Source organism: Dryobates pubescens, chromosome 1, assembly GCF_014839835.1.
Source record: "Dryobates pubescens isolate bDryPub1 chromosome 1, bDryPub1.pri, whole genome shotgun sequence".
NCBI lineage: Eukaryota > Metazoa > Chordata > Aves > Piciformes > Picidae > Dryobates > Dryobates pubescens.
The window spans coordinates 1,618,986-1,645,200 of NC_071612.1; the positions used below are offsets into that span (position 1 = coordinate 1,618,986).

Below are 26,215 nucleotides of genomic sequence, written 5' to 3' on the forward strand. Positions count from 1 at the left end.
AAAATGGCCTGGTTCTTGTTCCAGTACAGAAGGGCTTAGACACACAAAACACAGCCTGGAAGGGTGAGGCTTTTATTTCCCAGTGGTTTAGGACAGCCTGCTGAAGTGTGAGTTACCTTTTCTCCATAGCCTCTGTCTTTGGTCATCATTTCCCTGAGTGTCTGTAAGACTTTAATGCACAGCTTCTCCTCATTCTCCTCCAGCAGCTGCTTGGTGTGCTTTATTAACCTGAAAAAGAGCCAGCACAGCTTCTTTCAGCACTGAGAGCACAACCATGGGGTGAGACAGAGCACAGAGTGATGGGGGGTGGAAGGCACCTCTGGAGGTCACCTAGTCCAGCCCCCCTTGCTATCCTCACTGGCTTAAGCCGTAAACAAGTTTTATTATCACAGCATTCTACAACCATCTTGGGAAGATGAGAAGGTTGTAACTGATCATCTTAGAGGTCTTCTTCAACCTTAAGGGCTCTATGATGCTAAGTGAAGTTCCCTGTGAAAGAAATCAGAATGGCCCAGGTTGGAAAGGACCTCAGAGATCATCTACCCCAACCTCCCCACCAAGGGCAGGGACACCTCTCAACTAGCTTCAGCTGCTCAAGGCCTCATCCAGCCTGGCCTTGAACACCTCCAGGCAGGAGGCAGCCACAGCTCCCTGGGCAGCCTGTGCCAGAGTCTCACCATCCTTGTACTGAAAGACTACTTCCTCAGCTCCAGTCTAACCCTGCTCTCCCTCACCTTCAAAACATTCCCCATTGTCCTCACTGCACCCCCTGGGCAGAAGGACAACCAGATAAAGACCTATGACAGCAGGCAGGCATCAGAGGAGTGGGCAGCAAGATTCAGGACTCACTGTTAAGTGTTCTGGAGGACCAGCACTACATAAAACTGTTCACACACTACACCTTGGCTCAGGTGGCTAAGAAGGCCAACAGCATCCTGGCCTGTATCAGGAGGAGTGTGGCCAGCAGGACTTGTTGTGACAGGATGAGGGGCAAGGGCTTGGAGCTGCAAGAGGGCAGATTGGAACTGGAGATGAGGAAGAAACTCTTGACAGTAAGGGTGGGGAGACTCTGGCACAGGTTGCCCAGGGAGGCTGTGGCTGCCTCCTCCCTGGAGGTGCTCCAGGCCAGGCTGGATGAGGCCTTGAGCAGCCTGGGCTGGTGGGAGGGGTCCCTGCCCATGGCAGGGGGGCTGGAACTGGATGATCCTTAAGGTCCCTTCCAACCCAAGCCATTCCATGACTCTGATTTCAGGGTATGGCAAGGACACACCAAGCTGGGCACCAATCCACAGGGCATGGGCAAAGCGGGAAAAAGCAGAACAAACCCCCCTCCCAACAAGCCAGCCTTGAAGACAGCTTACTTGCAGATGAAACCTCCACTTTCACATTTCCTCCTGGCATCTGTGTTCTCAGGGAAGAGCAGCTCAGGCCTGTGAAGCACATCCACCAGGACTGAGAGCTCTGCCTGCACCAGAGGCCGCAGGCGATCCTCCAGAGCCGAGACGATGTCCTGGAACAGAAGCAGGCCAGGGCTTCAAACCAGCACCCAAACACAGCCACAGTTACAGCCTCATGGATTTTACACAGCACAAGAGAGGGACAGGACACCTGGGGCTGCCCCAGATGCAAGACCACAGAGCTTGGGCAGAGAAGCCTTTCAGAGCTGTTGCTCTGTGGTGGTTTCAACGAGCAGCCCTGATTTCCAGCAGCCCCCCAGGGCGCTTGGCTCCCCTGCCCTGTCCTGCCCCCGTCTTTCTAGGTGCTTCTCTTGATAGAGGGGAAAGAACAATGCAGATTCATAGCTGCACTGAAACTCTGTGATAATGATCAGGTTCTCTGTGCTTCAGGAACTGTTGAGCTGCTCCTCAGCAGCCCTGTGCCCCAGACCGTTGCTCTTCTCTGGCCACGCTCCAGCGCCTCCATGGAGCGAGAGGCCCAAAGGGTGCAGCAAAGCTACGGCGAGCACCTCCAGACACCAGCACCTGGGATGAGCACTTCCACACCCATGAGCTGTGCACATTCAGCTCCCTGCTGTGCTGCAAGGGCTTCCCTGCACTTCAACACAGCACCACTGCACTCCCCAGCAGCCACCTCCTCAGTGAGCCCCTCCTGTGGCACAGGGGTGCTGGGGGCTCACCTGCAGCCTCTCAATGATGTTTCTGTAGTCCCTGGAGGCAGCCAGCACGGAGTCCCTGCGGGCAGCGTTCCTGGCAGTCATCCTCCAGTTCATGGCAGTCTTCTGCACAAGGTTGTGGGACTTCAGGAAGAGGTTATTCACCTGGCTGTCCAAGTCCACAGGGATGGCAATGGCTCTGCTCTTGGCTGCAACAGACCACAGTGAGTGAGAGCCGAGTCCCTCGGCCCTGGGTTACCACCAGCTCCAGGACAAGACAAGCTCTGCTTCACCTGCCTTCTACAACCTCCTTCCTGGGCATGTGAACAGGCCCTGTGCAAATGGTCTCTGGAGGTGCTCCAGAAATGTGTGGATATGGCACTTGGGGATGGGGTTTAATGGTCCTGGTGGTATTAGGGCTGATGCTTGGACTTCATGATCTCAGAGGTCTTATCCATGATGTGGCTTAATGGCCATGGTGGGCCTAGGCTGACAATGAGGTCTTTCTCAACCAAAACAATTCAATGATTCTCTGGCCAGACCTCTGTTTTGCATTACATTCACAGCTTTCCACACCTTGGAGCTCTTCTACTGTGTTTGAAGTAGGGTCTGAACTTACACACGTGCTCCCAGCATCCCATCCCAACACAAATGCACACCCATCCCACGGATCACGGCCTCAGATCCAGGGCAAGTTACTCTTCCTGCTACTAAAAGCAGAACAGATTCCAGGGAGGAGTGGCACAAAATTATTTCCCTGCTGCAAATTAGAGTCACAGCCTGGTAGAGGTTGAAAGGAGCTCTGGAGATCATCCAGTCCAAGCCCCCTGCTCCAGCAGGGCTCCCACAGCACCTTGCCCAGGGTCACAGTGGCCAGGGGGGTTGGAAGTCAAGGAGACTCCACAACCTCTCTGGGCAGCCTGCTCCAGGCCCCCAGCACCCTCACCACAAACAACCTTCTCCTCCTCATCCTCAGGTGGAACCTCCTGGGTTCCCATCTGTGCCCCTTGCCCTGTCCCTGGGCACCACTGGGCAGATTCTGCCCCACCCTCTTGCTCCCCAGAGGTCCTTTAGCTCTTGCTGAGCACTGCTCAGATCCCCTCTGGGGCTGCTCCTCTCCAGGCTCTCACAGGAGTGCAGAGAGCTCTGGGGGCTCAGTGAAGGAAGCAGGTCACAGTGATAACTCCTCTTGCTCAACCACGACAAGAGCTCTGGCCTTGTGCTGAGCCTTGTCTCTGAGTTTTCAAGAGGCCCCTTCAGGAAGTGGAGTGCAGCCTGGTTCTGGCAGGATGGCATGCCAACAGCAAAAGCTGGGGGACCAGCTTTGCAGTGGTTACTTGTGGTGGCATCCATTGCTTACCTACATCTGAGAGGACCCGAATGCAGCTTTCCACCGATGCCTTCTGGCTGGGCATCAACCAGTTGCAGTGGTACACTCTGAAGACACCCTGCAGCAGCTGGACAAACACAGGCTGTCTGGTCTGGAAGAGAAGGGAAGTCCAACTCATGGCCATGCTGAGGTGCAGCAGCATCACCTTGAGGTGATTCTGCTCACAACCATTGCTTCCCCTGCACACCAGCCCTTTCTAACTGGTCTGCATCCACTTGTTAGGCAACTTCAGGCTGTAGACAGCTTATCTACCACACATCAGCCACTGAAGGGCAAGGGTGGGAAGGAAGACTAGAAGGGAAACATTAAATACATGACTTCTAAAGCAGAAAGCCTGGGTAATTGAGCTTGACTAAGCCAGGAAATCAGGAGTCATCTCCATCTGTTTCATCAGAGTTATCAGCAAACCTGGCACCCAGGTTTGATTCTTCTTTTAACACTGACCAGGAGCTGACTCAACAGTCCACAGGCAAATGGGACTCTGCTCTTGGCTAAAGGACAGCCCAGCTCCACAGTGGGAAACTCATCATGGGCTGCAATCTCATTTACTGCACAACCAGCCCTGTGTGTGCTTCTTTGGAGCACAGGTAGTAGTTAGTGGTGAACACCAGAGCTGCTGTGGAGCAGCCAACAAGCAAAGTGTGGGCTTGAAACTTGGATTTCCCAAGGAGATCTTCAGCTGCAGGTAGCTGAGCTGCTCCAACACACATCAGCTCTCTCCTTTCATCTCTGCAGCAGCCCAACAGCAGTGACCCAGGCTGCCTGTGTGGTGTTGGGCAGTAATTACTGAGTAGAGCAACTCAGTTATTCTGCCTGCAGAGACTACTTGAAAGATTTCAGCTGCACCTGCAGTGGGAGGGAAGAGCCCATCACCCTGTGCCTACTTGCTACACACTGCTAAGGGAACTACACCACAGTGCAAGGGCCACAAGAGGTAGGGAGCAGGGAAACAATACCTCTTTGACACTGGTCAAGAGCAATGCCTGCTAGTGAGAAAAAAGTGGAGTTAGATGAAAAAGTTCAGACTAAGAGGTAATTCCATCTATGCAGCAATTCACCAAACCAGGCCATTACCAAATGTACCAAATCAAAGCTCAAGAACCCAAACCCACCACAAGGCAAACACCTATCAGCCTCTGGTGCTGTGTCCAGCTCTGAAGCCCTCACCACAAGACAGACATGGACCTGATGGGGCAGGTCCAGAGGAGGCCACAAAGATGAGCAGAGGGCTGGAGCACCTCTGCCACAAGGACAGGCTGAGGGAGCTGGGGATGTTCAGCCTGGAGAAGAGAAGGCTCCAGGGAGACCTTAGAGCAGCCTTCCAGCGCCTGAAGGGGCTCCAAGAAAGCTGCAGAGGGACTGCCTGCAAAGACCTGGAGGGACAGGACAAAGGGCAATGGTTTGAAAGGAGAGCAGTGTAGGCTGAGATTGGATGTGAGGAACAAGCTCTGCACCAGGAGACTGCTGGAACACTGCAACAGGTTGCCTGGGGAGGTGGTTGAGGCTCCATCCCTGGAGATGAATCGAGAGTAGACTCTGAGCAACCTGCTGTAGGTGAGGATGTCCCTGCTGCCTGCAGGGGGTTGGAGCAGATGAGGCCCCTTCCAACCCATTCTGTGATTCCTTTCTAGAGACAAGCCAAACACCAGAGCCATGGCAGACAGCAGGATTCTCCAAGGGCATTAAAAACACCTGGATTTAAAAGCCACCCACACAGTCCTTTCAGTTCATGTTTAAAGACATTTCAGTCTCACAAAGCTTCAAAGACATTTCACTTGCTTCAACCAGCCCCATAAATCAAGTCAGAAATTGACTCCATGTTCTACCTGTCTCCAGCTCCACTCAGGAAAGCAAGCCTTGGGCAGCAGCAGCCTGAGGAGGCAAACAGCCTCAAGTGGTACTTGTGTAAGAGGGAAAGTTTTGGGCAGCTGTTGTCTGAACAGACAGATTTATGTTCTCCTAATTTGATGTTATTTGAAGTGCATGACAGATGTACAAGGTGCTCCTTGAGCAAGCAGGGCTGCTCCTGACTCAGAGGAGGCAGAATTGAAGGGGAACAAGCCAGAACATGAAAGAGCAGGAGACAAGAAGAGGCTTGCACGGCAAGAAACAAGATGACAAGGAGCAGCAGGGAGGATGGGGGGGGACTAAATCCAGGAGAGTGGCAACCATCCCTCCCCCTTGGAGAGAGGGGCACTGGGTGAGGGAGCAGGGGCTGCAGACTGCTCTGCTGCATCTCAGGTGTGGGCTGAACTCCTCAGGTGGGAGAGCCCTCAGTTATGGGCAGGAGTGCTGACAGGCAGAAGGCACTGGAAGACAGTGTGGGGAGACACTGGGACAGGTTGCTCATGCTCCAGGCTGTGGCTGCCCCCTCCCTGGAGGTGTTCAAGGCCAGGCTGGATGAGGCCTTGAGCAACCTGGACTGGTGGGAGCTGTCCCTGCCCATGGCAGGGGGTTGGAACTGGATGAGCTTTGAGGTCCCTTCCAACACAATCCATTCTGTGAATCTCTGAATAAGGAGGAAGAGAACCAGAGCTCTTAGCTTAGAGATGTAGAAGGAAGCTGAATCTAGGGCAAGATAGGAAAAGTTATCAAATGAGATGGCAAAGAGAGGTGAAGTTGCTTCATCCTGCTAGACAGAGGGAGAGAGCTTGAGAAACTAAACCAACCTGCTGCCATCAAATCAACAGATGGTTAAAATGTGATGGTAAGGAAGTGGATTCAAATGCTGCACACCCTGAGATGACAATGAAAGCATGACAGCCAAGGCACAGAGGGAAGTGAAGGGCAGAGCCCTGGGGGACAAGGCTGACTTGATCTCAGCTTCTCATTCCTTGAGCTGAGGTTGACAAACTGATCCCACCAGTGTCCATAGACACCTCCTGCCTGTGCAGTGACTACAGACACTTTCAAGGCCCATGAGAAGCACATCAGCTGGTGGACTGCTCAGACTTGCCTGAGTGAAGGCACAGCCCTAATAAAACAACTCAGCCCAAAGGCAGCTGGTGCAGCTCCCTGGGCTGATGTCTCTGAGCCAACCCCAAGCACAGCTCTCTGCTTTCAGCATCACTATCACAGAATGCATCAGGTTGGAAGGGACCCTCAAAGGTCATCTTACTCAACCCCCCTGCACTGAACAGGGACATCAACTAGATTAGGCTGCTCAGGGCCCCATCAAGTTTGACCTCGAGTGTCTGGGTAAAGAGGGCTTGTTGTAGTTTGAGTTGGGTGCCCCCCTGGTGCATTCACTTCCTGTGTCCAGAAGTCCAGCCCAGAGGGATGGACACAGGAAATTGTGTATTTCCTACCATAATTCTTTGCACCACTATAAGATCCAGTGCGGAGTCTGGCACTTCCTCTTTCCTTCCCTCTCCGAGACTTGGTAACTGGGGGAGAGATCTCCCGGCCAGGGGCCTGATTGGGCCCAAGGCCACAGGGGGATGGGCAGTCTCAGGCCTGGCCAGCTGAGACTAGCCCAGCAGAGGGAGGGGGAAGAAGGAGCCCTGGGGGTTTTGCATGCACCCTCAGGTGGGGATGGGATCTTTCTTTGTCACTGCGCTTTGGGTTTTCTGTAACATTCACTGCTTTCTATTTAAACTTTCATCACTTTTGCAATCCGTTTGCCTGAGTCGTTATTTCTGCCTGTGGTGGGGAGGGGATCTGCCCCAACCCATTACAGGGCTGCCAAAGGCTATGAGAAGCAGAGCTGTGTTGAATGCCAGGCAGTAGGCAGATCAGGCTGGCCACTGGTCACCCAGACATGGGATGAGCACAGGCCCTGACTGGAGGAGAGCAGACACACAGGTAGTCCACAGGGCAAAAGCAGGAGCGCTGCTGCTCAGAGGGAGCCTTCACTGGGTGCACAACTGTGCAGCAGCTTCATGAACGCTTGCCTGGAGCACTGCAGTCACCATGATGCAGAGGGGTAGGACCCATTCTTGGCTGGGGCACTGACACATTTTGACTGCCAGATGCCCTTTATGACCACTTTTGGGAGCCAGGTGCCTGCACACCTGCTGCCAGGTACAGAGCTGGGGTTTGCCCTGTGAGCAGCTGCCTTTGGCACGGGGAGGTTGCATCAAGTTTCAACAACTACTGCTCTGAAAGCTCTGACAGCCCTGCCAGGCACCTGACCACTCCACCCACACTCCTCCCAAGAAGTTCTTTAGGAATAAAAGCAATGATGTTATCTTGCTGCTGCAACACAAATATCAGGGCAAAGTCCTGACACTGCTGTTCTGGGGTGGAAATCTCTGCCTTCTGTCACTTCACAAACGTTCTAAGCCTCCTCCTCCCCTCCACGGCTCCCCAGCTTCTGAACAAGACAAACAATTACTCACAGTGGAGTTTCTGGGAAGGTTCTGGTTTTGAAGGACACCAGAATCCTGCTATCCAAACATGCTTTCTTCTGGCACCTTCTATAATGCAACCTTCTCCTCCTGTCCAGAAGGCCTTGCCACCAAAACTCGACCTTCCCTCTCCATGGCTCTCTGGAGGACAGCTTGGTGCTGTGCCAGCTGCTCCACCACTGCTTGGCAGCTGGCAGGCTGAACTAGCACTGAGCAAAAGCTTGTTTGCTCCCCTCCACCTACCCACAACTGTCCTCTGATATTAGGCCACAAAGAGGACGAGCAGAGCCCTCAGATGCACCAGGAACAACTCCATCTCCCTCCCTGTAGTGCGAGTCTCACCTGGGATCTGCTGGCAGAGGCCTGTGTGGTCTTGGTAGCTAGCTGTAGAGCTGAACCTACTCAGGAAGTGATGTGATGCTTCAGCTTCTCTAGAAAGTGTTTGCACCCTGATCTATAAACCTTCCACTTCTACAGCAGCAGAGTCACCTTGGTGCCAGGGTGAGTGCCTGCTCCCCACCACAAACCTGGGGCTCTTGGTAGCTGGGAAACGGAACCCAAGGGGAAAGAATCATTCCCCCGGCAGCGGATTTACACCTCCCACACTAACACTATGAGTGGAAAAGCCCTTTAAGGTCATCAAAAGCCCAACCATTCTGTCTGTGTTCCCCTACCTGCAGAGTAGTGCTCTGATCAGAGAAGGGGGAACTGAAGAAGGTGGTGACTATGCTCATCACTATTTCTGTGACGTACTTCTCCAGGATGGAGTCCGCGTGCTTTCTGTCGCTGGTGTTGTTGCAAGCCTGCAAGACAATTCAGTCTCAGGTCAGAAAAAGCTCAGCCAAGGTGGCTTAATGAGTGTTACAGGCTGGAATTCTTCACTTTGCACAGGGATTCCTTGGCCATGGTGGTATTTATGACACTTGGGATCCCTGGGTTTCCAGCACACACACACACAGAGGAGCAGAAGCCCAGCGCTGTTATTGGTTTCATGTGCTGGCACACAGCTTGCTCAGGAGGCAGGGAAAAACACAGTGCCTTAGAGGAAAGCAGGAGGGCAGGGAGGACTGAGGTGTAATAGGGAAATACTTGGAATCCCAGGCAAAAAGCCAAATGGCCAAACAAATGCCAAGCTTGGAAAAAATTTGTTCTGACCTGCCAAAAAACGTTGCCTCTCGCTGGGGAAGGAGATCACTGCTGGCCAGAGGGAGCAAGCCAGGTGGCAGAAGAGAGAGGCACCAGACAGCAGGGCAGGGTGTGGGGCTTTGCTGAAGGGTTGTTTGGGTTGGGGTTTTGTGTCCCATGGACTAGGGCTAATGACATCCACAGGCATGAGGAGGAGGCAGGTACCAAGCTGAAGGAGCACAGCGTTGAGGGGAACCGATTGCCTTGATGCATCGTGACTCTGATTCACAGACAGCATGGGGCTGGAAAGGACCCTTTCAAAGGTCATCTTGTCCAAGCCCCCTGCAGGCAGCAGGGACACCTCCAGCTGAGGCTGCCCCAGGTCACCTCAGGACTGATCTGGCACATCTCCAGGGATGATGCCTTGCTCTCACTGCTCTTCTGTTCTCTGCAGCTTCTGGGGTTCAGCTGCGAGACAGAGAGCTCCTTACCCGACAGATGTCGAGCAGGAAGTTCTCAAACAGCTTCCACATATGGTTGCTGGTGTAGATCTCTTTCATTTCCACTTCTGTGTCCACGTAGCAATGATTCAAGAAGTTGATGTAGGCAATTTTGACCTAAAAGGAGAAGAGGGGAAGAGAACCACAACAACCCAAACCCACAGTAACAAAAGCAAACCTGAGTGGGATTCTGAATGAGTCTAATACCACACCAGAGCTGCTGTATAAATCCCTTGTAATGCTGCTACTCCTTGCTTTTCCTTAAGCCCTGGTGAAACTTAATGCCATGAATAGCAAGGCAGCAGCCAACAGAATACAGCAGGGTTACTGCAGACCAAATGTCAATGCAATAATCCCTTCCAGTTCTGCAGAACCATCTGGTGAAGGGTAGCAGCACCCTCCAGAAGCCTCTCTGCCTCAAGACCCCTCTATAACAACTGAGTGCAGCATCACCCCCACATTGGCAGGGCAAGGAAACAAGTGCAAGAGGATTTAACTGAGCTACCCAGGCTCACTGGGGTTGCTGACAATTCCTTCCCTGATTCTGCTTCCCCCAGCTTATTCTCCACCTGCAGCCAGGCCAGACTCAGCAATGGCAAACCTGTCTCACCCAAAGCCAGCAGACAAGAATGCCCTGGAATGGAGAGGATCCTCAAAGCTCATCTTGTCCAACCCCCCTACAGTCAGCAGGGGCCCTTCCAACTAGAACAGGCTGCCCAGAGCCACCTCAAGTCTGATCTTGCACACCTCCAGGGATGGGGCATCTGGGCAGCATGCTCCAGTATTTCACACCCCTCATTGGGAAGAACCTCTTCCTAATGTCCAAAGAACTCCCTCCCAGTGTCCACCTCAAACACCTACAGGCCAGCACCTCCAAGGAGCCCTCACCTCTGGTATGCAATCCTCGTGGGTTACTACCCTGACAATGTCATCCAAAGGGAGCAGGGAGTTGCACTTGATTTCTGTGTAGACATTTTTGCCCTCAGTGCACACGGCCAGCAGCTCCACCAAGTGGATGTGGTACATCAAGGGGCTGTTCTCATCCATCCGGTCCCTCTCAGATCTCATCATCTGCACCAGGGTCTGGAAGGAGGCTCTGTCATTGTAAAACACCAGGACATCTTCTCCTGCATTCACCAGCTGCCCAGAGAGAGAGAGAGGGACCATCAGCAGCTCAGAGATCATCTCCCCACAGCAGCCTCTGGCCATGGCCAGCACAAGCCCCAGTTCCTTTAGGCACTCAGGGGGAGGGCAGCCCACCAAGGCAGCCGGGCACCCACCCCTCTCCTGCTGCCATGACATTTTGCCTTCAGGAATCCACCACTTCTGAGCTGCTGAAGGACTTCAAAGCCAGCCCCACTGGCTGCTCAGACAGAAGTGGTGCCAAGCAGCTCGTGACTTTCCATCGTGCCTTTGGATTCCACACCTCTCGCCTCAGCTGACTCCTAATTCACACTCAGCTGGCTCCCAGGCACGCCCTGGGGACACAGGGGGTGGGAGGGCAGCAGGGCTCAGGAATTCCACCCTTCTGAACAAACATCATCAGTTCTCCGTGGCTAATGAGTGACAGCTCGAGTCACACACTGAAGATTTCACATCTGGGACTAGGACAGCCACCTCTTCAGAGCACTTCAGACCTTCTGTAACCCCATGAAGGGAAGGAGAAAGAGCAAACTGATCTCCTCCAGGCTGGGCACTTCTGAGGACACAGCTAGAGGGGTCTGGGGCTGTCCTCCTGCAGGGTTAGTGGCCAACAGCTAGATAACATGCAGAATCATAGAATGGGTTGGAAGGGACCTTAAAGATCATCTAGTTCCAAGCCCCCATGCCATGAAGGCAGGGCCTGACCCCAAATGAACTCCCTTTTCTCAGCAGCTGCTGACCCCCAAGGAAGCACCTCACAACCTGGACTCCACGTTCAGAAGCTCACAAAACCGTTTTTGAAGTGGAAGATGAAACACAGAAGACCTTTGATCAGCCTAGTGAAGATCCAGACAGAAGTGCCAGAGCCTGCCAAGCCTGATCCTTGGGCTCCCCCTGCTGAGGAGGCCACCGAAATCCCAGCAGATGTGCAAGCCGAAACACATCACACCCGGATCAAAGGCATTCACATACCCTCCTCTCACCTCTCCCTCTTTGGCCTCAACTTCCCAGTTACCTACACACCTCCACTGGGGGAGGCCTTCAGCACTTGCACAGCTGAGTGGCTTGGGAAGACCAAACCAACCCTCTCAAAACACCATAATGGTACAGACTTCCTTCTGCATGAGCTCTTAAGAAATTGCCCTCAAAATCCCATCATGGGACAGTTCTCCTCCTCCCTCTCCCTGTTCATCCTCACTTTCTCAGTCACCTACTCAGCTGAACTTCAGGAGACTTTTCCACTCTCAGCACCTGAGCTGCTGAAGCTGTAGATCTTGGTAAGACAAAGATTTCCCCTCACAACACTCCCATGGTATAAACTTCCTTCTGCTTTAGTGATCTTAGCTCTTAAGACAAGAAATCCCACTCACAACACAGTCATGGTAAAACAACTCCTTCTGTATCAGTGATCTTAGCTCTTGAGCCATGAAATTCCCCTCACAGCACTCTCAGGGCACAATTTCCCTCCTCCCTCAGCGATCTTGAATGGAAACTATTGCTCCCCTAGCCAATTCAGCAAGAGGAAAGCCCCCCTGCTTCCAAACCCACCTACAGGAGGCCGTGGAGAGGGCTCAGAAAGTATCTTCTGAGCATCACTAATCACCAAGCACTCCTCTAGAGCTCTGGGTGAGGAGCTCAGGAGGCTTTTGGTGGCAGAGCAGAGCAGGCTGTGCTTTCTGGTAGCTGCATGCTCTTTTTGCATCCTGAGAGCTCGCTGTCAGCTTCTTGGCAGTGCCAGCAGCGAGAGGATCAATTTGTCAGGCTCACCAAATGGCATGTGCAAAAGAGGAAAAAAGAGAGGCTTCTGTTCAGGCCCTGCAAATCTCTCCAGCTCTCACCTCAGCCATTACCATATCTTGGCATTTCTTAATGAATTTCCCTTCTGCCTTGACGATGGTCTGCAGGAACTTGATGTACTGAACGTTTCTGCCGTGGGTCTCGATGCAGTGGACAAAGTGTTGGACAACTCTCTCGTTGATCTCACTGCACAGCTGGAAGTTGTTCATGAAGATGTGCTGCATGGTCACTGCTTCCAGGATCTGAAGAGAAAGGGGTGAAAGGAAAGAAGAAATCAGAACCACCAAACCCACACTGAGCAGGCTCCAGGGCTGAGAAGAACATTCTTAGGACCTGAGCTTGCAACACAATGGCTCAATCTGAGCCCATCTTGGGGCAACTCCAAGCACAAACCCAGGCTGTGCAAGAAGAGGAGAAGGACCTGGGGGTGTCATTTGCTGGCAAACTCCCCAGGAGCCAGCAATGGTCCCTGGCAGCCCAGCAGGCAGCTGTGTGCTGAGCTGCAGCCAAAGCAGAGAGAGCAGCAGCACAGGGAGGGGATTCTGCCCCTCTGCTCTGCGAGTGCTGGAACCAGTTCTGGAGCCCCCAGCACAAGAAGGACCTGGATCTGTGGGAGAGGGTTCACAAAGATGATCAGAGGCTGGAGAACCTCCCCTATGGGGACAGGCTGGGAGAACTTGGGCTGTTCAGCCTGGAGAAGAGAAGGCTCCAGGGAGACCTCAGAGCAGCCTTCCAGTAGCCTGAAGGAGGCTACAGAAGAGCTGGGGAGGAACTTTGGACAAGGGCCAGGAGTGCCAGGACAAGGGGCAGTGGCTTTGAGCAGGGAGAGGGGAGACTGAGACTGGAGATGAGGAAGAAATTCTTGGCAGTGAGGGTGGGGAGACACTGGCCCAGGGAGGCTGTGGCTGCCTCCTCCCTGGAGGTGCTCAAGGCCAGGTTGGATGAGGCCTTGAACAACCTGGGCTGGTGGGAGGTGTCCCTACCCATGGAAAGGGGTTGGAGCTGGATGATCTTCAAGGACCCTTCCAACCCATTCTGTGAAGCTATGATTCAGAGCTCTCTTTAGCCTCTTGAGCTTTCTGCACTGAAACAGTTAGAAGCAACCAGATCTTGCCAGCTTTCGAGGCTCTGGAACATGACCCTTTCAAGCAAACTTGCATCAGAAGAGGCCCAGAGGCAATCACCAAGGCCAAGCCATTTTCTCCTTGCTAGGAACAATGACAAACCACAGCATGAGGTCACTCTTACCCCTGGGTTGAGGAACAGGTTTATGTGCTTGTGCAGCAAGGCCTGGTTCTGCTGGTTCCCAGCACAAAAGTTCTGTAAGAACTCATGTGCAAGCTTCATGATCTCCTGCATCCTGGTGTCCTCAGCCTGTGATGGCATGAGAGAGAAGACCTGGTTAAACAGCCTCTGAAGTTCACTTTCAGGTGAGGAGCAGACGAGCCACAGCTCTGCAAGGGAACTGTCACGTCTCTCACACTCCATAAAGGAAAGAAAACAAACCTCCACCCAGCTCACAGACAGCAAGGGATGAGCTTGGCCTGCCTCACACTCTGAAAGGCCATCATAAAGCAGGAGCATCACCAAAGTTACAGCAGTTTCCTCTCTCAAACTGCACACTCCACGGCCAAGCCTGCCAGCAACGTGCTTGAGTCACTTTTAGGCTGCTGAACATACCACTGCCTGGGCCAAACCACACATCAGCACCTTGGGAATGCAAGGGAAAGAGCCATGTTCCACTGAAATGCAGCTCAGCAGTGACAGACAGGCAGGAGAGATGGAAAGTGGTTGTTATTGCACCAGTTAAGGGCAGCTGGTGCTTACTGGAATCCATGCTCTGCTTGCAGGCTTCCAGGCACAGCTGAGCACTCTGACCTCAGTGTGGAGTTACCATCACTGAGGGCAGGAAGTGCAGGTTGGAAAAGGAGTTGTCTGCTTTGGTTTTTAAGGGGTTTCATCTGTTTCCAAAGGTGAAGCACCTTCCAGCCTGCCTGGCCAGGGAGTGTGCACAGCCAGGGCACAGAAAGGTGACAAATGTGCTGCAGGGAAGTTTTTACTGCTGGGTGTTTTGTTAAAGCAAAATATGAAGCAAGACAACGTTGAGACTCAGCTCAGCATTAATCAAAGGCACTGCCTAGAACTGCTGGGTCTCAGAAAGCTGTGGAGTTTGGAAGAGGGGAGAGCAGAGTGACAGGGAGAACGTGAAGAGCTCCCTCACCTCTGCTAAGTACCTGTCACTGGTGACTGATGGGCGGCCACGGCAGTGACCTCAGGGGGTGCTTCATCAGCACAAAGCAGTGCTGTGCAGGCTCAAACCTACAGCAACCCCAAGAGGGCTTCAAGCTGCTCCTCTGACACTACCCAGCACCCTGAAGTGGCTAATTGGCAGCAGCAGAGCTCATCAGGAGAAGCCAGTTGGTGTTTATTCATCGCTAAGGGGGAATCTGGGTCTCTGCAGCTGCAGGGGGCTGTGTCTGACAAGTGGGCAGACCCGCTGATAAATCCCCCAGGGGGTCACCAGGCACCCTTCTAGCCCCAGTGCTCCCAGGAAGGCTGTCACACAGCTGCCTCTTAGCAATAATGAGTCTTGCTTCCACTGCCACAGCTTCACTTCCAGCAGCACACAGCTCCCACGAAGAGCTGGGGGCTGAGCCTTGGCCTCGCTCTGAAGGACAAAGGTCTCCAGGAGACGGTGCAGAACTCTGACTACTTAAAGGTTTCCAACAGACAGCTTAGACAAGAGTCTCCTTCTCTGGAGAGACTCCAAACCCACCTGGCAAATGTGATCCTGGGCAAGCTGCTGTGGGTGCTCCTGCTTCAGCAGGGGAGGGGTGGATTAGATGATCCCCAAAGGTCCCCAGCCCCACCATGCCGGGAGTCTGTCACTTCAGTTTTGACCTGTGGGTATCTGATAGACTCTGAGGCTAAAGAAAATACCCTCTGGGAACCCCACCCAAAGGCAGAAGGTTCAGGAAGAATCAGAGGAGCTCCTGAAGCCTGTCAAGAGGACACAAAGCAAGGGGACAGCCACACAGCACACCAACCTTCTCATAAGGGATCTGCAGCAGCTCCAGCACCACGGCGTGAGCTCCCATGTTCCTCAGAAGCCTCTGCTGCTGCTTCCTGCTCTTCCTGACAGAGGCACTCTCCTGCACACACAGCTTGCTGAGCCGCAGCAGGATCTGCAGGAGACACTTGCTTCAGAGTTGCAGCCCTGGCCTTCACCTCTGAGCATGCCAGGAGGCTCCCAGACAGCAGAGCTGCAGCCCTGGCCTTCACCTCTGAGCATGCCAGGAGGCTCCCAGACAGCAGAGCTGCAGCCCTGGCCTTCACCTCTGAGCATGCCAGGAGGCCCCCAGACAGCAGAGCTGCAGCTCTGGCTTTCACCTCTGAGCATGCCAGGAGGCCCCCAGACAGCAGAGCTGCAGCCCTGGCCTTCACCTCTGAGCATGCCAGGAGGCTCCCAGACTGCAGAGCTGCAGCTCTGGCCTTCACCTCTGAGCATGCCAGGAGGCCCCCAGACAGCAGAGCTGCAGCTCTGGCCTTCACCTCTGAGCATGCCAGGAGGCTCCCAGACAGCAGAGCTGCAGCTCTGGCCTTCACCTCTGAGCATGCCAGGAGGCCCCCAGACAGCAGAGCTGCAGCCCTGGGCTTCACCTCTGAGCATGCCAGGAGGCCCCCAGACAGCAGAGCTGCAGCCCTGGCCTTCACCTCTGAGCATGCCAGGAGGCTCCCAGACAGCAGAGCTGCAGCCCTGGCCTTCACCTCTGAGCATGCCAGGAGGCCCCCAGACAGCAGAGAAGAGTGAAAAATGCACCTGCATGTATCAGAGTGGCTCTGGGCAGGGACAAGTGGAGGAGTCACCATCCCTGGAGAGGTTTACAAGCTGCATGGAAGTGGTGCTGAGGGATGTGGTGCAGTGGCAGTGGTGGGATTGTGAGCTCTAGGGCAAGTGGCTGGGCTTAGTGATCTCAGAGGTCTCCTCCACCCTCTACAGCTCTGTGATGCCATGGTAAAGTACCAAGTAAAGCCAGCAGCACCAGGCCCCAGAGGAGGGGCCAATGAAGCCCATCAGCTCACACCACACCACTGCCCACACACACTCCTTGCCTGGTGATTGGAATAGGTTACCCAGGGAGGTGCTCAAGAAACACATGGACAGGGCACTGGGGCCATGGTGGTGCTGGGTTGCTGGCTGGACTCAGTGCTCTTAGAGAGCTTTCCCAACCAACTCTGTGCTGTACAACCTGTGTAAAATTAAACCTCAAAGCATGATGGCTTTGAGAGCAAGGCACTCCAGCTCAGGGTAAATGAAACAGCTCTCCACTTGCCTGCTGCCTTTGTAACATTGTGTTACCATTGAGACAGCAGCAAAACATCACCTCTCTCACTAACCCACTCTGAGGGGAAGAATCCACACACTGCTGACTCTATTCCTGGCTCCCCATTCAAGCTGGGATGTCCTTATTACTCAGCAAATACTTTCCAACAATGGAAGAGTGACTCAGACTTTCCTGGGTGCCTCCCTCTGCCTGCAGCCCTGCAGAGCTCTGGTTCTCATCCACACTTGCATTCCAGCCCCGAGAGCGAGCAGAGCTTTTACCTCTTTCACCACCCGGTAGTTGTAGCTGCTTGTACTCTCAGGCTTCTGGGACTTGCTGTGACCTTCCTGAGGGTAAAGAAAGAAAAACCAGGGCATGTGTTAGCAGCTGAGAGCGCTGGCTTCATGAAGGCTAAAGTGAGCATGCTGGGGTAGTGCTTGCTCTCTCCCCCTGTTCAGTTCAGGAAAGATGTTGAGGTGCTGGAAGGTGTCCAGAGAAGGGCAACAAAGCTGGGGAGGGGTCTGGAGCTGTGAGGAGAGCCTGAGGGAGCTGGGGTTGCTTAGCCTGCAGAAGAGGAGGCTCAGGGGAGACCTTATTGCTCTCTACAACTCCCTGAAGGGAGGTTGTAGCCAGGTGGGGGTTGGTCTCTTCTCCCAGGCACCCAGCACCAGAACAAGAGGACACAGTCTCAAGCTGTGCCAGGGGAGGTTCAGGCTGGAGGTTCGGAAGAAATTCTTCCCAGAGAGGTTGGCCCTGGGGATGTGCTGCCCAGGGAGGTGGTGGAGTCACCATCCCTGGAGGTGTTTAGGAAGAGCCTGGCTGAGGCCCTTGGTGCCATGGTTGAGTTGATCAGATGGTGCTGGGGGAGAGGTTGGACTCAAAGGTCTTTTCCAACCTGGTTAATTCCATTCCATTCAATGGCATCCCTCAGGTGTCTGACACTCAGAGCAGGACCTCTGATTATGCTGTCCAGCCACGCTGACCCCTCCAACACAAACCGAGGTGCAGGTGGGATGGTTTTAGTGACAGCAAGGTCCTGTCCTTCCCTTTGCTTCTCACATGCTGCCTGCAATCATGCTTCCCCACCTCCAAAATTACTTTCTCTGCCTCTCCACTACTATTCCACTGCCACTATGTGGTTAGAGATGGCTCATAGCTCCACACTTCAGGAAAGCAATAACAAGGGAGGTGCAACTCTGGAACAGGTTGCCCAGGGAGGTGGTTGAGGCCCCATCCCTGGAGATACTCAAGATGAGGCTTGACAGAGCTCTTGGCAACCTGATCTAGTTGAGGATGACCCTGCTGACCACAGAGGGGATTGGACTGGATGACCTTTGAGGTCCCTTCCAACCCAACCCAACCCATTCTGTGATTCTAAATATCAGCAGGGGAATCTGTGCAAACACAGCCAAATTACCTCTTTTTTCTTGTGCTCATTTCCACCTTGCCCTCCATCCATGGTCTCATCAGGACCTTGGCCTTTGTACACCCAAAGCTCTGATTTTTCCACAATAGACCTCAGCTGGTCCAGATCTTGTTTTATCTGCTTGTAGTTGTCAACATCTTGGCTGGTAACAAGCAGTTGAACCTGACAGGAATGGAATCCATCAGTTGCAGAAAGGATTTGGTTTAGCTGCAGTGCAGACATTCAGGGGAGGAAAAATGCTCTTGGGGTTCTTGGGCCTGGAGAAGAGCAGCCCCAGAGGGCAGCTGAGCAATGCTCAGCAAGAGCTGAAGGAGCTGTGGGGGGCAAGAGGCTGGGGCCAGGCTCTGCTCAGTGGTGCCCAGGGACAAAGGTCAGTGAGCACAGACTGGAACCCAGGAGGTTCCATCTGAGCAGGAGGAGAAAGTTGTTTGTTGTGAGGGTGCTGGAGGCCTGGAGCAGGCTGCCCAGAGAGGTTGTGGAGTCTCCTGGTGTGGAGAGCTCCCAACCCCCCCTGGAGCTGTTCCTGTGCAACTTGATCTGGGAGCACCTGCTTTAGCAGGGGGAGTTAGACCAGATGATCTGCAGAGGCCCCTTCTAACCCCTCCTATTCCATGGTTCTCCCACACCCCCATACCTGCTTAAAAGCTTGGAGGACTTCCTGCCTCTGACTGAAGTGGCGGAAGAGCAGCTGCAGTGCCCCAGAGACCAGAGGAGGGTAATCATGCATGGTCAAGTGCAGCAGCACCCTCAGGAACGTCCTGCCCCCGTGGTCATCCAGGTCCAGGGGGGTGTTCTCCTCACTGCAGACAGAGCAGCCACTTACCCAGCCTGTTAAGACTCCATGTCCCTCCCAGCAGCTGCTTCAGTTCAGTCAGTGGGGGCAGAAAACCTTTTTAATGACTTCAATTTATCAGCTCAAGCACTCTGCTCAGACAGGCAGGGATGCCTGGAGTGCTGTGGAACAGGGATGCTACTCCAGCAGCTCATTCATCAGGGCTCACTCAGCTTACATTGTCCAACATACACTTTGGGGGTCAAACTATGCCAAAGACCTTTGTCCCTCAGCAGCCTCACTCTATCACTCAAACAGTTCCTGCCCTGGTACTAACCTTCCTCATTATTTAGGAGATCAATCCCCACCTCAGCATCCTGCATGCAAGAGTTATGTCAACCACTGGAAATCCTCCTTCTTTTTGCCCTTGGCCCTCCCCACCTCTTTTCCTCCCCTTCCCCTCTTCTCTGAGCATGACAAACTCATGTTGTATTTCCCCCCACCCCCCCATCAGTGCCCCCTGAATCATTTCCATATTCTGCTTCCAATTCTGGTCCTCCGCTCTGTAAATGAATCTCTCCCCCCTTCTGCCTCCACAAGACAGCTGCAGCTCTGAGCAGCTAAAGGACAGGCTGCAGCACTTGGAGCCTGTCCCTGCCTTGCTGTGCTGTGGTGTCAGAAAGGCTGGGAGCTGCTCTGGAAGGCAGGCAGGTGTGGAAGGTGCAGCTGGCTTTGTTCTGCCAGGTGTGTGCAGTTTAATGCTGCAGCAGGCAGGAAAGGGATGGCTAAATATACATCCACCCAAGGCCCACTCCTTGCCTACACAATCTTTCCCACCCAGGATTTTACTGCAGCATTCAGCTTAGATGCACTAATTCTCCAGCTTGGCTTTCACCCACACAAGTACAGCCCTCCCACAGAGATCTTCCTGGCTGAAGGACCCCTGGGTATCCCCCAGCTGTGGCTTTTAATCCCAATGGACACTCCTTGGAACACTACCAGTGAAGAGGTACTTTCCTTCCACCAAAGATCCCCTCAGCTTGCTCTTCAATATGTTCAAAGTCCAGGGCTCCTGAGAACAGAATGAGACAAAAGCTTCACAGAGCTGCACCAGAGATGTTTTGACATCCCCAAATCACTTTGAACAGCAAGTGATGATGTAAGGGTAAGCAAGAGGGTCCTAACAAGCTGGAAGGAATGCTGAGAGCTCACTGAAGCAGCCTGCTATGGTAATAGAGGACAAAGGAAGCTGCTCCCAGCTCACAAATTCAGCTGCACAATCATCTCAGCAACATCCAGGCTTAGTCCTCCCTGCCCTAGCTTTAGATTGCACCAGCACCATTCCAGGGGACACTGATGGGAGTCAGCCCCAAGGAACACCCAGACTTCCCAAGGCTGAAGTCAAACTCAGCAATGGCAACAGACAGAAGAAGTCTTTGCATTTTTGAGCAGCAGGTGAGGATGATCCCATGGGCAACCACCTGAGACAGAAAACTCAAATGGGACAACAGACTTGGAGCTCTCAGCTTTTAGCTAAGGGCTGCAAAAGGGAATGGAAAGAGAGCACATGGATTTTACAGCCTTGCCAAAAATGGATGGATTCTCCCCCAAAGTTCAGCCTGCAGAAAGAGCTCTTGCCCTCCCCACCAGCCCAGCTGGGAAGGCTCTGGCACTAAGGGGGCTGCTGGACAGGCAGCCCAAGAGGAAAAAGTAAACAGCCCCTTTGAAGTGAGATCAAAAGAAAGAGTCTCCTCCCTTTGAAGACTTCACATCTAAACCATGTTCTCCTTATCTTTTGCCTCTCAAGACACAGCCCTCAAAAAGAGGGAGAAAAATCTCTTTGATGTCTAATAAGCTGCACTTTTCAAGTCCAGTTATTCCTAGGTGGCACAGGCCCCCTGGGACACTTCCCCCCCTGGAAAGTGATCTAGCAGTTGACAGCATCCCATCTACCCAGCCCACTCAGGAGCCTGCTTTCAGTTAAGAGCCCTGGACATAGCAAGCTGCTCACAGCTTCCTTTCATACCCCTGCCCTTGGACACTGACACCTCCAGGTTGGAGCCAGGTGGAGGTGGGTCTCTTCTTCCAAGAGCAAGTGACAGGAGAGAGGAAATGGCCTCAAGTTGTGCCAGGGGAGGTTTAGGTTGAACATGAGGAACAATTTCTTCCCCCAAAGGGTTGTCAAGGCTTGGCCCAGGCTGCACAGGGCAGTGGTGGAGTCCCCATCCCTGGAAGGGTTTCAAAGCCCTGGAGATGTGGTGCTGAGGGCCATGGTTTAGTGGTGAGCTGGCAGTGCTGGGGTAAGGGTTAGACTTGATGGCCTGAACGTCCTCTTCCAACCAAACTGATTCTGTGACTCCCTGCCCAGTCACTAACCTGGTACATTAGCTGGCATTTCTTGGCTGCTGCTTCCAGTGGGTGACTCTGACATCTGGGCATTGCTTTCATCAAACTCATGCTTAAATATACACAGCAGGCAGGAGATCCTGTAGTCCAGCCTCACATTCAGAATAAACTGAGGAGAGAAGGAATAAAAACCTTGAAATAACCTGCCCCTGTACCATGCACACATCCCACAGAGCTACCAACGTGGGATAGCTGCACAGGAAGGATGTGGAGGCAGCCTGGGGAAGAGGAGTGCAAATGCTTCCTTCAAAACCCTCTGAATTCAGGGAATTGAAAACTGATGGCAACCAGCACAGGATCCAAGCAGCAAACAACACTGCAGAGCAAATCCTTACCACACTTTTGATCCGTGGTTACTGCCTGATGTAGGCAACTTCAGCCAGGAGGGCAAGGGCAAAAAAGCAGAGAGAAAGGGAGGGAAGGAAGGGGCAAAAAAAAGCAGAGAGAAAAGAAGGGAAGGAAGGGGCAAAAAAAAGCAGAGAGAGAGGAAGGGAAGGAAGGGGCAAAAAAAAGCAGAGAGAAAAGAAGGGAAGGAAGGGGCAAAAAAAAGCAGAGAGAGAGGAAGGGAAGGAAGGGGCAAAAAAAAGCAGAGAGAAAAGAAGGGAAGGAAGGGGCAAAAAAAAGCAGAGAGAAAGGAAGGGAAGGAAGGGGCAAAAACCACTTGTGCCAGCTCCCAGAGTGCTGGGCTCAGGGAAGGTGAACAAGAGTTGTCAAGAGCCAGATTGCTGCCGCACCACAGCCACCACCCTCACCAGGCTGTGCCAGTAAAACCTCCAGTGCAGCAGGGACCTCTTTCTCAGTGGTCTTCCTCCCTCCTGAGGAAAGCATTGCAATGCCAGCAGCACTTGCAGCTCTCTCAGGCTGAGGGCAAAATGCTTTGTGCCAGCTTTCACAGGGCAGGGTAAGGGGGGGAATGCTGGCACTAAAATATCCCACACCACATGCCAGGCCAGGAGAGAAGTTGTGGCTTCCACTGAAAATAGCCATGGTGGCAGGAAGTGAGTCAGGCCTCCCCTACATGCTGCATCTGCTGCTGAGGGGAAGGGCACAACCTCCAACCCTGCTATGTGAGAAGCCTCCCACGGGGGCACGGGGAAGGCAGGAACACCATGGATCTCCTGCTGCTTCACACCCTCGCCCACAAGGCTTTGGCAGCATTCTGGCCTCCAGGAACTTGCCCTTGAAGCTGCTGAAGGGAAAAAGGACTCCTACACTGAGCATTCTGGCCTCCAGGAACTTGCCCATGGAGCTGCTGAAGGGAAAAAGGACTCCTACACCGAGGCAGGGAAGGGGGGTTTCAGTGTGGTCACCCTGCAGTGCAGTGGGGAAGGGAATACACTTTTCTCTGTGCCCTGAAGACTTCAGTGTGAGAACAGCCAGAGAGCTGGAAGAGGCAGCAAAGCTAACACACACAAAAAGCATTTCAGGCTGATGGCTCAACCAGGAGGGACCTCAAGTGTCTCCTCCACTCCTTGGAGCATTGAGATAGCCCTGTGAATTGAGAGGAGTTACTAGGACAGCAAGGTGGAACATGAGCTCTCCACTTGAGCAGGGCAGATGTCCACAGATGAGTGGGAAATGTGTAGATGCCTACCCCAAACTCCCTGCCGTGCAGTGGCTTCAGAACAGGCAAGCTGAGGGCTGCCTGCCTCAGCAAGCCTCCTCTGCAATGCTTTAGCAGTTGAAAAGAGGCCCCCAGCAAGCAGGAGGGGATTACAAAGCAGCATGGCAATGCTTAAAGGAGCAGGAGATGCTACCTGGTTTGTGTTGCTAGTACCTGAAGTATTTCAATGATCTTCAGCTTTGTGTCCATGACCAGGATGTCCTCTTTCTCTGGCTCACTCTGCTTGACATTCCCCTCAGGAGCAGCAGCAAGTGGGGTCATGGGCAAGAAGCCTCCGCCTCTGAGCACCACCTGGGTCATCAGCTCACCCACTCCATGGATGGATCTCATCACATTGCTCCCTTCAGAGAGGCAGGCAGACAGGGAAGGTTATGATGGTGGAATGAGGCTCTACTAACAGGCAGGGACCCTCCACATCCTCTGAAGAGAAACTGTCTCAACAGTAAAGGAGGGCAGGTGGGCACAACAGGTGGGAGTCAGCTCCAGCACTTGGAGAGCCCCCTGCCCTCTCTTCCCTCTTTCAACATGGGCAATACTCAGGTCTATGACCAAGGCATGGACAGGGTGAAGCAGACTTCAAACTCACAAGGGCATCTTGAGAAGCTACCAAAGCAGCCTCTCCTCTGCCCCTTTTCAGCCTTACCTTTGCTTTCCTCTCCTTTTGCCATCTTGGTAATAGGAAAGATGGTAGTGATGTGCACACAGTCTAATATAGCAAGGAGGATTTTGGTCAGCCTGAGGAGGTCACAGAAGTTGTAGAACCCAAAATAGATCAGATTTCTGGCTAAGTTAACAACCTACCAAAACAACAGCAGAAAGCCTCATTAGTACTGGAAACATCTGGCTGTCACCAAGTTGTCTTCACAGAGTGACAAGAGAGTAGGAATCCCAGAGCCATTATTACACCACACTGCAGCTCCACCAGGGGAGATCAGTTGGTAGCATCCTCAAGCCTTCCACCTGCCTACAACACACTGCAATGCCTGCAGTAAATCTGTGGCCACAAAAATCACTGCAGAGCAGATAGGTCAAGACTAGAGGGGATGCTTCAATGGGGATTTTTTTTGGTCCCAACAAAAACCCCACCACAGATGCAAAGCTTTCTGCTACCAAGTGATTCACTTTCCTCTGATGCACTCCTTCAGGACCCACACCCCATGATTTCATGCACAAATATTTCATGCAGGCCCTTTACCTGAAGTATATTCCCCCAAAATGCTTTGGGGTTTTGATGTTATTCTTTAACAGATTCATTGAGTGGTTTGGATTGGAAAAGACCTTGAAGCTCATCCAGTCCCAACCCCCTGCCCTGGGCAGGGACACCTCCCAGCAGCCCAGCTTGCTCAAGGCCTCATCCAGCCTGGCCTACCTCACTCCTTCCATGAAACTAGTCCTGATTTCAGGAGTACTATTGCCACATTTCATTTGCACAGACTATTTGAAGAGGTCAGTAAGTCAAGAGGACACTTTGTGAGCCATCCCTCACGTTGCAGAAACTCTCTGTGCATGCAGAAGGTTTAGTTTCTGAGGCTCACTGCTGTGCAGCTTGGCTGTGCAACAAAGCAGGGCACAGGGATTCAGCAAGGCTGCTGCAAGCCTCAGATGTAAGCTCACAGCCATTAATTGCTTTTCAAGAACCATCACTGCAAGCTGGCAGACACCAGGGGGGTTCTTTGTGCAAGGAGGAAGGGCTGCAGCACACAGTGTTGAGCCTGCTGAGGCTCAGCACTCAACACTTAGCTGTTGAAAATAAAACACCCCCCACCAAATATTCCCCACACAACTGAAGGGAAAGAATCAGAATGGGAGAAGTACCTCAAAAGTGAGCTTGTTTTTCTCTTTGTCAGAGAAAGGGAACCTCTGACACACCACATCTCTTAAGTATTCCTCTACAAATTCCATTGTTTGTGCAAATCTCTCCTTAATTTCATCTTTGGAAGTTCCACTGCTGTCATAGCTGAAGAGGAGGGGAAAAAGAGAACACAAGACAAAAGGACACCAAGCTTAGCATGCAGACACACAGGGCTCTCCCCACCCCCAACTCTCTTCACTGCTTTTCAAAAGTCTAAGAAAAGTCAAAGGCTGTCAAATAATTTATCCAAAGGAGGGGAGCAGGAAGCTGAGAGCAGAATTTCCTGGCTTGGCCTGGCTTATCCCATAGGCTCACTTTGCACTCTTTAAAAATAGCTGAGAAAAACAACAAAAAGGGAAGGTTTTGTCCCAAATAATAAAGAAACTCTCATTATTTTAGTGGAAACAATGACAGGCTGTGGAGAGCATTCAGGAGGGTGTGCAAGGCCAGGAGATGCTGAGTGTGGGTGCTCCAGATACAAAACAATTTAAATCAAAGCAGAGATCTCTTTTTTTCTCTATACCAACTCCAGGTTCAACAGCAGAGAGAGCAGCAGGGCAAGGCAGGGGATTCTGCCCCTCTGCTCTGCTGAGGCCCCACCTGGAGCACTACCTCCAGTTCTGGTGCTCCCAGCATATGAGGGACATGGAGCTGCTAGAGAGGGTCCAGAGGAGGGTACAAAGATGATGAGAAGGATGAAGAACCTCCCCTGTGGGGACAGGCTGAGAGAGTTGGGGCTGTTCTGCCTGGAGAAGGCTCTAGGGAGACCTTAGAGCAACCTTCCAGTACCTGAAGGGGCTCCAGAAGAACTGAGGAGGGACTTATCAAAAGGTTTGTTGTGATAGGATTAGAGCCTTGAAGCTTGACAAGGCCAAATTGAGACTGGAGATGAGGAAGAAATTCTTGAGAGTGAGGAGACACTGGCACAGGTTGCCCAGGGAGGCTGTGGATGTCCCCTCCCTGGAGGGCTCAGGTTGGATGAGGCCCTGAGCAACCTGGGCTGGTGAGAGGTGTCCCTTCTTGCATCACCCAAATCAGAGACAGACCATCATGGGCATCACTGAGGGGTTTGGAGACAAACACCTCACAACTTATCCCATCCAAGCACACAGGGGAGGCTGGTTTCATTCTTGGGAAGGCTCTCTCCAGTAAACACCAGAGAAATCAAATTAAGTCATTCATCTATATGTATGTATTTATTTCCACAGCATGGCTCAGGTTGGAAGGGACCTCAGAGATTCTCTACTCCAACCTCTCCACCATGGGCAGGGACACCTCTCAACTAGACTCAGCTGCTCAAGGCCTCATCCAGCCTGGCCTTGAACACCTCCAGGAAGGAGGCAGCCACAGCCTGGACGCCACCTGTGCCAGAGTCTCACCACCCTCCTACTGC

General features: G+C 52.9%; 1 protein-coding gene across 1 annotated transcript in view; it reads right to left on the reverse strand.

The window, feature by feature from the left end:
- The window catches only part of ITPR1 (inositol 1,4,5-trisphosphate receptor type 1), a 185,935-nt gene that overhangs the window by 94,825 nt on the left and 64,895 nt on the right, over positions 1-26,215 (reverse strand). Inside the window, 18 exon segments of the mRNA XM_054179973.1 lie at positions 117-228; positions 1,362-1,510; positions 2,138-2,322; positions 3,474-3,594; positions 8,527-8,655; positions 9,469-9,594; positions 10,366-10,617; positions 12,459-12,659; positions 13,666-13,791; positions 15,465-15,602; positions 17,024-17,089; positions 18,160-18,330; positions 18,803-18,968; positions 19,958-20,012; positions 21,317-21,455; positions 23,124-23,311; positions 23,614-23,767; positions 24,786-24,927. Of these exon segments, the coding sequence (XP_054035948.1) occupies positions 117-228; positions 1,362-1,510; positions 2,138-2,322; positions 3,474-3,594; positions 8,527-8,655; positions 9,469-9,594; positions 10,366-10,617; positions 12,459-12,659; positions 13,666-13,791; positions 15,465-15,602; positions 17,024-17,089; positions 18,160-18,330; positions 18,803-18,968; positions 19,958-20,012; positions 21,317-21,455; positions 23,124-23,311; positions 23,614-23,767; positions 24,786-24,927 (2,620 nt within the window).